General features: G+C 34.4%; 7 protein-coding genes and 1 pseudogene across 8 annotated transcripts, besides 8 other annotated features; 4 read left to right on the forward strand and 4 right to left on the reverse strand.

The window, feature by feature from the left end:
• The first annotated feature begins 433 nt into the window (after positions 1-433).
• Positions 434-493: a mobile genetic element.
• Positions 440-465: a mobile genetic element.
• Positions 440-465: a terminal%2Cinverted (terminal inverted repeat of MuDR-7_TvMULE4 transposon ID:TVAGG3_0126780).
• Positions 494-527: a terminal%2Cinverted (terminal inverted repeat of MuDR-4N1_TV transposon ID:TVAGG3_0126790).
• Positions 494-1390: a mobile genetic element.
• Positions 1362-1390: a terminal%2Cinverted (terminal inverted repeat of MuDR-4N1_TV transposon ID:TVAGG3_0126790).
• A 2282-nt stretch (positions 1391-3672) lies between these two features.
• Positions 3673-3996, reverse strand: TVAGG3_0126800 (uncharacterized protein; the record flags this gene model as incomplete). Its single annotated transcript, XM_001311617.1, has 1 exon — positions 3673-3996. One exon carries the CDS (start codon positions 3994-3996, stop codon positions 3673-3675), a length of 324 nt encoding a protein of 107 aa, XP_001311618.1.
• Positions 3997-4032: 36 nt separating this feature from the next.
• Positions 4033-4668: a terminal%2Cinverted (terminal inverted repeat of Maverick-1C transposon ID:TVAGG3_0126810).
• Positions 4033-12800: part of a mobile genetic element that runs on past the window's edge.
• On the reverse strand, positions 4720-5245 carry TVAGG3_0126820 (annotated as a pseudogene). The gene has a single exon. A coding segment is annotated over exon 1 (526 nt).
• On the reverse strand, positions 5467-5787 carry TVAGG3_0126830 (uncharacterized protein; the record flags this gene model as incomplete). The annotated part of the gene is made up of 1 exon (XM_051223772.1): positions 5467-5787. One exon carries the CDS (start codon positions 5785-5787, stop codon positions 5467-5469), a length of 321 nt encoding a protein of 106 aa, XP_051108758.1.
• TVAGG3_0126840 (protein of unknown function, DUF4106 family) lies at positions 6623-7246 on the forward strand (the record flags this gene model as incomplete). The annotated part of the gene is made up of 1 exon (XM_051223773.1): positions 6623-7246. One exon carries the CDS (start codon positions 6623-6625, stop codon positions 7244-7246), a length of 624 nt encoding a protein of 207 aa, XP_051108759.1.
• Positions 7670-8284, forward strand: TVAGG3_0126850 (uncharacterized protein; the record flags this gene model as incomplete). Its single annotated transcript, XM_051223774.1, has 1 exon — positions 7670-8284. One exon carries the CDS (start codon positions 7670-7672, stop codon positions 8282-8284), a length of 615 nt encoding a protein of 204 aa, XP_051108760.1.
• On the reverse strand, positions 8511-8693 carry TVAGG3_0126860 (uncharacterized protein; the record flags this gene model as incomplete). The annotated part of the gene is made up of 1 exon (XM_051223775.1): positions 8511-8693. A coding segment is annotated over one exon (183 nt), but the record flags the coding sequence as incomplete, so codon positions are not given.
• On the forward strand, positions 9504-10367 carry TVAGG3_0126870 (uncharacterized protein; the record flags this gene model as incomplete). Its single annotated transcript, XM_051223776.1, has 1 exon — positions 9504-10367. A coding segment is annotated over one exon (864 nt), but the record flags the coding sequence as incomplete, so codon positions are not given.
• On the forward strand, positions 12074-12745 carry TVAGG3_0126880 (ATP binding; the record flags this gene model as incomplete). The annotated part of the gene is made up of 1 exon (XM_051223777.1): positions 12074-12745. One exon carries the CDS (start codon positions 12074-12076, stop codon positions 12743-12745), a length of 672 nt encoding a protein of 223 aa, XP_051108763.1.

Genomic DNA, 12800 nt, shown 5'->3' on the forward strand with positions numbered 1-12800 from the left:
ATTGAGGTATTTAAATACCCTAATCAAGCTTCAAAATTGATTTGGAGTGTCGATTCCAATAATATTTTACAAATTTCTTGGCAAATTATAGAATTCATTAAAACTAACAAAATAACTATCCAAATAGCACTTTGTTTGATTGATAATTTTTTCACAAATTCGTGTAAAAGATATTAAAATATTTACAGAACTATATTTGAAAGTATCAAACGAATTTTCATGGATCATCAAACTGGAAAATGATAAATTAGCAACGTTATTATATTACAAAGGTTTGAATTTTGAAAATTTCAAGCCTAAAATGACAGAAGAAAAAATTCTCAATATATATTCAACGAAATCTCCTTTATACTATATTGCTTGGGATAAAATTGATGATCTTAAGAGTAAATTCCCAAATCTTGATGTTAATGATTTAATTGAATTTGATATGGAGAAAGGGACAAACTATCCAGTGTCACTTTTCAAAGGAATAAAAAAAATAATAAAGATGGGGAACAGGACAAATTTGCCACACGGCACTTTTTTTAAAAAAAATTAATGGAGCGGAGCGATACTCTGCTGCAGGAGCCCCAAGGCTCCCAATCATTACGAAAGTGAGCCTCAGGGCTCCTGAGAATCCATCAGCAGAGGCCTTTTCATTTGGCCTCTGCTGATCAAAGATTCGGCGAAGCCATTCTTCGTCTCAGGAGCCCCAAGGCTCCCAATCATTACGAAAGGGAGCCTCAGGGCTCCTGAGAATCCATCAGCAGAGGCCTTTTCATTTGGCCTCTGCTGATCAAAGATTCGGCGAAGCCATTCTTCGTCTCAGGAGCCCCAAGGCTCCCAATCATTACGAAAGGGAGCCTCAGGGCTCCTGAGAATCCATCAGCAGAGGCCTTTTCATTTGGCCTCTGCTGATCAAAGATTCGGCGAAGCCATTCTTCGTCTCAGGAGCCCCAAGGCTCCCAATCATTACGAAAGGGAGCCTCAGGGCTCCTGAGAAACCTCTTTGAGAAGGTTTTCTTAAAGAAAACCTTCTCAAAGATGATTGTCAGCATTCACTCAAAATCTACCAAGAGTTTCAAAGTTTCAAATCTATCTGAAATGAAGCTTTGAATCTCTTGTATATCTAATTGTAGAGGTACCTTTTCAAAATGTCTTCTATTGATTAAATTTAATCAGTAAAAGTCATTTTGAAAAGGTACATCTCTATAATTGCTATTGAGCATTCACTCTTGGAACCTTGGAGCTCTTGTGTAGTGCATGAAAACTACAAGATTCTAGCATAAAACATATATCATAGACATAATTTCTTCAAATATAATTTAAGGTTATTTTTTAAAAAAATTAGAAAAGCGTAATTTAAGGTTATTGAAAAAGTGACACCTGGCAAATTTGTCCCGCACTCTTTGATATGACCCCACTTGATTGTGCAATTAAATACGGATCAGAATTGTGTTTCAATTACTTGAAAAAATTAGGAGCTAAATATACAGATCTCTCCGAAAAATATGCAATTCAAAGCGGAAATAAAAATATTTTTATGCAAATGATAGATGAAGGGAGATCATTTGCAAAAGCAATTAATATGGCATTTAACTGTCATGATTTTGAAATTGCGGAGTACCTTAAATCAAATTTTGGATATACTCCTGATTCAATAGCAGAATGTATGTATTTTGGAAACTATGATGTTGCTTCGTATTTGATTTCTAATGGAGCAAATATCAATGAGATGCACATTATTATTCTTTTCATATTTATCATATTTTAATGAAATTCTCTATGTATTCATGTTAATCATTGTTTAATGATATTCTTTCTATATTATTGAATGCCCACTTAGTATGGCAATCAAAGCGAATTCATTCAAGATTGCCAAATTCTTAGTTGAACATGGTGTGGATGTTAACAAAAAAAAAAAAAAAAAAAAAAAAAAAAAGGTAGTGGGGCTTCCAGGCACTTCGTGCCTTCTAGCCCTGAGGATGAATGGTATAATGAAGTTCTTATATACGGGTCTTCCAGGAGCTTTTCACAAAATATATATGTTTTCATGTTTTGTCACTTTTCTGTCACTTTTCAGGTAAAAACATTTTTATTATATATATAAAATGAATTTTACAAAACCACCGTTACCGTTCTTTGGAAATAAGAGTAGATGTAAAGATATTCTATTGAGAGAACTTAAGAAACTACCGAATGGTCTAACATTTGTAGATTTGTTCGGTGGAAGTTTCTATATATCCCATTTGTGCCATATAATATTCCCAGACTCAAAGATTATATGCAATGACTTCGACAACTATATGGACCGTCTCAAACATATACCAGACACAAACAATATATTGAAAGAGTTAAAAGAAAAGATACCTATAGGTAAGATGGAACGTATACCATTAGATAAGAAAAATATTGTGAGAGAGGTTTTGAAAAAAGCAGAATATATAGACTGGGATAGTATATCTGCTAGACTATTATATAGTGGTTCTATAAGAGTTCATGACATTGAAACACTTATGTCAAAAGTTTTTATCTTAACTATACAAATGTTTTCAAAGAGGACATAGAAAAATATATTGAGGGTATAGAGTTTGTGAGATGTCGTTGGACAGAGTTGTATGAAAAATATAAAGACAAGGAAAATGTTTTCTTTATAGTGGACCCGCCGTTCTATAACACATGCGATTTTCAATACCAAGTAGACTGGACTTTGAGAGACTCTTTAGAAACTTTAGACGTTTTACATAACTGTCCATGCTTTTACTTTACATCCGATAAAAGTGGTTTGGAAAGTGTCATGAAATGGTTAGAGGACATACATGACTATGAGTTTATATATGACAAGATAGAATATGAGAGAGGACCTATAAACCGGAGAAAGTGTCATAACAAAGAAATTTTATTAGTAAGTAAATGTGGTTTGAAATAGGACTACTTGTTTTAGGTTTTTTCCATTGTGTCATTTACTTATTTGACGTGGCAGAAAAGTACAGAGAATATGAAGATGAACCAATGCCTGCAAATGTTCAGCATATGTACTCGTAAGAGATATTTTTATCTAATATTAAATGGACGCACAGAACTTAGCGAATGCACAGCAACCTGGACAACCAAACCCAGAGAATATTCCAAATGAAGTTAGAATACAAACTGCAATGGCAAACTATGGTCAAGTGCCAACAGATGTACAAATGCAACTGCCATGTCAAATGACGCTGCGTTAGGTTTGCCACCATGGTATGCAAATATGAGATGGAAAGAGTTTTATACAAACCCTGAAGTGGGATATAAAACTTTATGCAGATGACGCGAACACAGGAGTTGACCCAGAATATGTTTTCTACCAGAGGAGAAACAGAATGTATGAGCTCCAGTTAAAGAATGCTATGGAACTCAACAGGAAACGTAAGAGACTAGGCGGACATTAGATTTTACATATAGTAAAATGGGTTTCTTCAGTAAGATAGGAAACTTCTTTCGAAATGTTGGAAGAGGTATATGGAATGGAATAAAAACCGTAGGAAGAGGAATTTGAACGGTGTCAAAAATATTGGTAAAAGGGTAGGTCAGTTTGTTGGTATTATACCTAAAGACCCTGAACCAGAAGAACAAGCCCTGTTATACAACAGCCTGAACCTGCACCACAGTCTAGTTGGCAACCAAATCCAACACCTCAACCGTATTAAAAAATTATATTTTTACCGTTCGATAGTAGTTGTATATGAAACTAAGTTCTAAGTAAAACGCATGGTATAATGGAATTATTCTTTTTCTTCCATCTGTAGTAAACCATACTTGAAAGTCTGAAATACTTCCACTTGGTGGTTCGTATAACTTTGTAGGTTTTTCGTAAAAGTCATTTGCCAAGCATAAGAAAGAGTTTTGGGCGCCAGAAAATGAAGCATGAACAATAATAGCAGCTGGGTCGAAAACATCTTTAAATAAATATGGTTCATCTCTTGCATATCGACTGTAAATATTTGCTAAAGGAAGTTCGACTTTCTGATTTAACATTCTTTGCAAATAATACCATGACATTGCAGTGAATTCAGTTAGTATGGTTAAGTTGGGTACTGTGGCACTGCGCGCCTCCGTACACCACTTAACCTTAAATATTTACAAAACAGTTAACGTATATTTTACAACATGAACGCAAAAACTAACTTAATCTTAAATATTTACAAAACCGCCACCCACTTCACTAACGAACTCACTAATGTAAAAAATAAACGTTCTCACTATCATTCTCACTAACGACTTCACTAATGTTCTCATAAATTTTCCTCAATATCTTCATCATCAGTGTTAACCCTATTGTAGTCATACTTGAAGCCATAAACTTTCTCTAACTTCTTAACGTACAATTTACATAACTTACCTTCGTCATCGTATGGTTTAATGATATAACTATTTCTATCTTTATACACAGTCAATGAAAAGTCAACTGGTCTCGGATGTATTTGAAAGAACATGTTATGCTCAGGAAGGAAGAATAAATGTTTAAATGTATGTTTGTTATACTGTGGAATTCGAATGAGTTGCTTTTGTTCTGTCATTTACATCCAAATAAAAATTTTCAGTAAAAATAAACTTAAAAATAAATGATATCACCACCCTCACACGTATGAAAACATAGCACAAAAATAAATTTAGGGTAGAAGGTTAGATCTAACCTCTTTTTTCACCTAGCCGCTTTGCGGCTCTGACCCTTTGGGTCTCTTTTTTCACCCGTTGAATTCATTGCTTTATAACTCTCTTCCTTGATTTCTTTTTAGTTGCTTTCTTCACGTCTGTCTCCAACTTGACTGTCTTTCTTCTTCGTCCGTAATGATACCAGTTACTTCCACCAGTCAATGGGTCAAATGGTCTTTCGTAAGGGTTTCCATACATTCCATAGGGACCATACGGAAGAACTGCTGGTGGAAGTTGTGGAGGAAGAGTTCCATCGAATCTATTTAAATGCATTGTTTCACCTTTCATCTGGTCATTAAAGTCTTTTGCATGTTTTGCAAACTCATCGTCCTTTCCTAAAGCATTTTCTGACTCAGTCGCAACCAAATTGGATGCTTTATTTATGAGCCCTATTTTATTTAATCTTAACTTCTTTGCAACCCAGCCTCCAATCTTCCCTTTATTTGCATCTAATGTCTTCGAAACCCTTCCTCCACTCATTTTATTTACTGCGTCATAAGCCCCAAGTGCTTTTTGCTCCAAATGCTAATGCTTTTGTTCCCATTGCCCCTAAAGCTGTCCAAGCTACCATTTACACCATATTAAAATCATCTCTCTTCAATATTATCTCATAAAAGTTCTCGTTACTGGAGAAAGTCAATGAAACATAAACATTCTCATGGCTTCGTCCTCACCGCGTTGCGGTCTAAACTTCTTTCTTATCTCATCTATACGCTTCAAAATGTCTGAACAATTGCTAACATCTTCTACAACAGTTATTTCATCATGAATGACCTTCAAGAACAAGCTCATTTAATATGCTATTAAAATCATTTCAATAATGAGTCCATCCTTTCCATCTTTAGGTAGCACAACATCTTTCATTGAAGAAGGTTCGACAAGTCTTATGTTAAACTTACTGACAAAGTTTGTTATACTATAATGCTTCGGTGGCGAATACATGTAGTTTGAAAGACATAATATAGATTCTTCAGCAAATTCACTTATACTGGATTTTATAACAATGTTCTCACGAGACCAAATACCACCAATTGACAATCTTGTAAGCAATCCTGCTGAACCTTCTACTGTAAACGTCGATGGTAACATTCCACGAAGGTCATCTATTGACATCGTTGAGTCACTGAATTTAAATATTTTCTTAAAGCAATCGTCATTATCTAACCATGCAATAGCTTTGAAGTTTTCATTCGAATATACATCTGCTTCATTAAATGTAAAACCTGACTTCTTTGCAGAGACGACTTTAAAATCTATTGATTTGTTTCAAAATTATATGCTATGGTAACTTCTGAAGGTAATGGATGCCCTTCCGCAGTCAGTTGTTCTCTCACTACCGTTTGAAGCTTTGTGTTAAAAACTTTCATGTCATCTCCTGTGTCTAGGTTCACATACACAGCAATAGGAAAACTATCTTGCTTCTTTGTTTCATCATTATACCTCAAAACATTAAAGTTCTTCAATAATATTGTCCTTCCTGCTGGAATACTTCTAACTTGTCTTATTTCAATAGCTTTCTCACCTCCTACATACTCTACCCAGTGTCTTGGATATTCATAAGTATACTGACTTTCTTGAATTTTGGTGGTTTCATCATAACGTGTTCATAGTATATCTTTATACTCTTGTCAGTTAGACTCGGTGCTATGTTCTGAATATTTCTGACTTGCATTTTTAATGGAGATAAAATGAAGCATTTAATACATGACGTAGATGAAGACATGAATGAAACTACAGACAAACTTAACTCTTCTCTCATTCTTCCTTTCAGTAAGGACTATGAGTTCTGTTCAAATGGTGTGTATTTCTATTGTGGAAAGATGGGTCAGGTAAGACATTTAACCTCATTCGTCATATACTCATAACAGAGCGTTTAGGAAAGACTTATTATGACCAAATCATTATATCAGCAACTTCAGACTCTATGGACTCAACAGCGAAAACATTTATGTCAAAAGTTCAAGCCTCTGTCGTTAAAGTTCCAGACAGTGAACTCATTGAATTTCTTCAACGTTACATTCGACGTAAGAGGAAATATTATGCCATCGTTGAATTTATACAGTCAGGAATGCAAAAGACTTCAGAAGAGATGGAAAGAATTATTGACAAACACCACTTACGTCAATACTCAGGAGTTTACGATATGAAACGACTTACAAACTACATTCTGTCAAAACTTTCAAAATACCCCTTCAAAAAGTATCCTTCAAACACTCTGCTCGTTTGCGACGACTTCGCCGGAAAAGGTTTAGTGTCAAAGCCTGACTCACCATTAGCTAACATCATTACTAAAGTCAGACATTACCACTTAACTGTAGCAATACTTATGCAAACATGGCGTTTTCTTGCTTTAAACATAAAACGTCTCATAACTGACTTCGTTATCTTTCAAGGTTTCTCACGCTATGATATTGAACTCATTTGGAAACAGTCAGGTATAACATTACCTTTTGAAGAAATTTGGGAAGCATATAAGTCTCTCATCTCTCCTCGTTCATACCTTGAGATTCATATCATGACTAATACCATTAAAGTCAAAAATATTCCATGGGAACGACCAACATTGTTTTAAAGTTTAACCTTCAATTGACTGATGGTAAACAAATTCCATGCATCTCTGTCGCCATTTCTGTTAATATTTTTGCTGTCATTCATATCATCCACTTCCCCATCCGTTAACTTTTGAGGATATGCGTTAGAATAGCTGTTCTTAAATGAAGGCTTTTCACCTTTTAGCGCATAAACTCTATAACTTTCTGCATACTTTATGTTTGAACCTCCTGAGCCATCATTGACATAAATTTTTATAGGCTTCCACCCTTTGTTCATGTTCCTGCTTCTTCCCTTAGCTCTTTTGTTCAGTAGTTCTACATCTTTATACACAGCACCTGTCTCAGTGAATTCAACAATATTTTCATTCGTTAGCTTTACATTCAAACCCTTGTCGAGTATATTGTTCATTTCATACATATAAAAGGTTTTTATTCTATATGAAATGAGAAGCAAATCCATCTTAGCTGGTGCCGTTAATGTTCCAATTGAACCAACATCAAATGTTGACTCACGAACGACAAACAATATTGTCATAAAGAACTATAGTTCGGAGTGTTTGAAAGAGCCAGAACCAGAGCTGAAATCCGTGAATTTAAACACAGCTTCAAACGCTAACGCTACATCAGATGTTAAGTTAGAGTATCCACCACTGGACCAAATTCTTTCAAGAGAAGCCAACGACAACCCTTACACAAATGTTCAAACAAATCCTTCAGATAACGTAGACCATTACCTTCTTCAGTTATACCAAACAATTTTACTCAAAGACGATAAGAAGCTTTTGACAAATCTTATAAGCAAGAACCAAATAATTCTAACAAAGGAGGACCTTGAAAATGTTATATCACGAATAACAGGGAAACAATGTGTCATTGACTATCTCGACCCTGAAATCGAATGCTGTGGTCAAACGCCACCATTCATGAAAATAGGTAACATCCGCATCATTGAAATACCAGGAACTACAGGAGTTGAGTTTAAGTATAAATATTCGAATGAATATACAAAACTTTCAACAGAATATAAGCTTTGTTTGAAATATGTTTTAGTAAATTAAAGCAATTTGTAATATCTATCCAAAACTTCTTCAACAGTATCGAACTCATCTTCATAATGCAAACCTAATCTTATTGACTTGGTGCAGTTTTCACTAACACAATATAGCGCTTTGCGCTCGGCGCCTTTGACGCCTTTTTCTGTTCTCTTGACTGACATAACTAACTCATTTGTTTCATCAAACAGCAATAACCAAAGTTCATGACCTAATACATAACATTCATACTTTATATTTTTAGCTCTGAGTTCTCTTGTAAGCTGTTGCATTTAATATTTTCTAAAAAGTCAACTTCAACAGTCATTCGCACTGGTGCCTTCAGTTCTACAGGCTCTCCTTGAAAGTCAACAAGTCTGAATTGCATGTCTTTCAAATTATGAGGACTAATGCGAACCCATTTACCTAAATGAGTTACTATGACAGGAACGTTTGGAATGAACATTGAATTGACTGCATAACAGAAGGATTTATATTCTACTGAACCTTTACTATTAACTCCTGAAATACCTGTGACATTAGCTATTTTTGACTCAACGTATAAACAATTACCATAACATACGTATGGAACAGATTTCATCTCAATCGTTTTGTCAACACTTTTCAAAGGACATGTCATATGGTATGCTCCCAGAAGCAATTGAACTCTATGACTCATTCGTGTTATCTTAAACTCCTTCGCATAACTGAACTTCAAAACTCCTGCAATAAGTTTAACATTCATTAAGTTTTCTTCGTTCTCCTTGTTTATTGTAGTATTTATGAGCGCATTTAACACTCCAGCTAATGTTTCCATCTTATATTCTACATTATTGTGAAATCTTATTTCGTGCTTCTTTCCATCTATTTCAAGCTCCATGAAATCTGTTTCATCTGTTATAACGAAAAGCGATAGTATTGAAGTCAACAACTCTGAAAGCAAGCGCTTCATTCTGAAGACCTAAGTTTGTTTGTAGCTTTACTATTCCGTATTCGTTTGGGTCTGTACTTTGCAAATAGAACAACATTTTATTCTCATTAAAATATGAGTATTGCTGCATATGCGTATGAAGCTGACAGAGCTAAACGTTTATATTTTGGTCAATACTCTCTCACACTTACTGACAAATATATTGTTATTTCTGATGGAAATACCGAGAAATACATAACATGGAAGGACTATGAAAAGTTTGACCCTATTTTAACTCCATGCACTATGCCATTCATTGTAAATGGTGAAGTTGTCATGAAGAACGACACAACTGTTTATAGGTCTGTATATGAAGCGTTAGAATATATGTTGAATTATAATCCCGAAAGATTTGACCCAAGCACTACGTCATGTACAATGCCTTTTATTAAGGATGGTGAAATCGTAAGAGTTCCGAATTCAACGGTTTACACAGCTGTTCAAAACAGTTTACAAAACATTTTAGCGAATATCTTTAATTCAGAAACTACAGAAATAAAATTACCATATATAACAGATGCTAAAGAAATTAAATCAAAAACGACAACATTATTTACGTCACTTAATGATTTAATGACTTATATCATTAATATTCCTGCACCAACTACAGCATTTGATCCAAACTCGACGGTTTGCAGTGTACCTTTCATAAAGGACAGTTCATTAATTGTTTTAAGGGATTCAACAGTTAATGAATCATTAAAGGCGTCATTAATGAAAATCATTGATTTTAACTCATTCACGAATACATATAATTCATTCATTAATGTTTCATATGCTTCTAAAGAAGGTGAGCCAAAAACTATCGATAAAGCGGTGTATGAAATAAAAGCATCAACGACGAAATTGAATTCGTTAACTTTTGACGGTGATAGTTTCGTTAATGACATAACATCGGGGAAAACAATTTTAACGAAAGAATATTTAAAATCTCATGTTAGTGAGTTCGTTGAAATTGAAAAAGAAGGTGGAATTAAGTTCGATCCACTGAATTTCATTTTCAGCTTAGCGAATGCGGGTGTTAGTTTCGCTGAATGGACAACTATACAGAGTGAAATAAATGCAATATGGACGTTTTTGGGGTCAAAAGCGGGAATGGGTGAGCTTGTAAATGCTGCAAGAACATTAGGTGAAACAGGAAATTTTGTAGATGGTTTTAAAAGACTTGTTTCAAATGTTTTAACAAACACAAAGAAATTATTTAGATATACCATACATAACGGACGGATTTTCGAACAGGTAGCAACAAACCCTCCGGTTATGGCTGCGTTGATGATGGTTAGAGATATAAAACCACGTAACGACGGGAACGAAGAACATGAACAACAGAGCCCAACGGGCTCAGAGCCACATAGTGGCGAGGATACTGGTCGGGTTATTCAAGACATTAAAAACGTGTATCCTGAAGTTATTGATTTATTTAGAGGAGTTAATGATTCAATTTCAAAACATTCTATAACCCTCGATGAAGAGAATAAATTAACAGATTATATATTCGTCATTATTGCAGAACTAATGAAGAGAATAAATGAAAAAGGAATTGGTGATATCATTAATGTCAGCGATGTAATGATGAAAAGAAATTTTGACTCATTATTTACAAAACCGAAAACAGAATATAGTCTTTATGACGTAATTACCGAATTAATGAAAAAGATTAATGATAATAAGAGTTCTGGCGGAAGAGTTGAATTAGAAGTGAATGATGTTAATGAGAAATTAGCCGAAAAAGCAGATAAAAACCACGTTCATTATATAACTTCAGACGAACAGATTATAACGGACTACCATGGATATTTAACACGAAGTGATGAAGCGAAGACAAAAAATGTTAATGAAAGAAGATATAAATACATTCGTGCTAAAGGTTATGACATAAGCTGTACTGTACAGTATGACACAGGTAAAGCACCAGAAGTATTTAGTTATAACGATGAAATTTATGCCTCTACTTTCTCTGTTAATGGTGTATTAGTTGAACCAAGATTTATGTTAAGAGTTAAGGCAAAAATAACGTTTGAAGATGCTATTAAAAGTAAAGCTGACAAAGTTGAACTTGACGCAACGAACAAAGTTTTGAAATCTCATAAACACAACATCTCCGATATAAATGAACTTCAAACTTCTTTAGACAGTAAAGCTGACAAGAACCATACACATAAATCCTTCACTACTGTTAGAGCAGACGACATAATATTGAACTTTGACCTTGGTTCAAGTGCACCATTAGAAAATCCAAGTACAAGCGTAAAAGATACTCTTAACAGTTTAGATAACAGTTGCAGGAACATTGAAAGTCATGCCAGAAACTTTGAAGCACATGAACTACCAGCAATGTTAGATAAGAAAGCAGACAAGAACCATACACATAAATCCTTCACAACTGTTGCTATAGAAAGTATTGAAGGAACGGTTGAAGAAACTGGTGGGGATGCATTATATTGTAAACCTCCTAACTTTCCACAAGGTTTAACATCGGATGACGACATAACGACGATGAGAAACATTAGATGTAAAGATGTTTATGTCATGAAGGATGAACATAATATTAAATTCACTGCTCAAGATTTATATGATAAGAAAGCGACAAGAACCATACACATAAATCCTTCACTACTGTTAGAGCAGACGACATAATATTGAACTTTGACCTTGGTTCAAGTGCACCATTAAAAAATCCAAGTACAAGCGTAAAAGATACACTAAACTTTAAATAACAAAGTATGAACATTGAAGGTCATGCCAGAAACTTTGAAGCACATGAACTACCAACAATGTTAGATAATAAAGCAGACAAAACTTATGTGGATGCAGAACTAACAAAGAAATTTTCGAAACCAGATACAATGACATTTACAACAGAAATTATAAATGGTGAACCAGCAACTCCATTTGAATTTGTTAGAGGTCTTCAACCAGATACTTTTGAATTTTTCTTGGATAATTCTATTGAACTAACATTACATTATAAAAGTGGAACAAATGCAACATTTCATCCGGGAGATACATTCCAAATGGTATTTAATGACATAAGTTCTTTAGAATATGTTTATAGAGTTATGAGCATATATGATTTAATATATCCTATAGGAGCTGTTTATACGTCTATGAATCCAATAAATCCAAACACTTTATTTGGTGGTAGATGGTATGAAATAGTTGACAGTTTTCCATTCTACACTAATACGCAGTCAATGAAGATGGGAGGTTCAAAGAAAATAGGTATTGAAAACCTTCCTTCACATATGCATAGGTTCAGTGGAAGAACATCTGTGGAAGGAAACCATTCACATTCAATGACAAAAAGAGGTTATACAAATCTTGCAGCGGGTTCGGATAGACAGGGAATGAATAGATATGATATCACAACTGACCCCAAAGATGTTAGCACAGGTATTTTCTGTGGAACTGCAGGAAATCATACACATGTTGTAGCTGGTATTACAGACCCAGCAGGTAATGGAAAAGATTATATGCCTCCTTATATAACAATGCACGCTTGGATACGAGTTGGTTAAAATCTTTAACTTTACATAAATGAGCTTGAAAGAAGTATTCGAACAACATCCATGG

Source organism: Trichomonas vaginalis, chromosome IV, assembly GCF_026262505.1.
Source record: "Trichomonas vaginalis G3 chromosome IV, whole genome shotgun sequence".
NCBI lineage: Eukaryota > Parabasalia > Trichomonadida > Trichomonadidae > Trichomonas > Trichomonas vaginalis.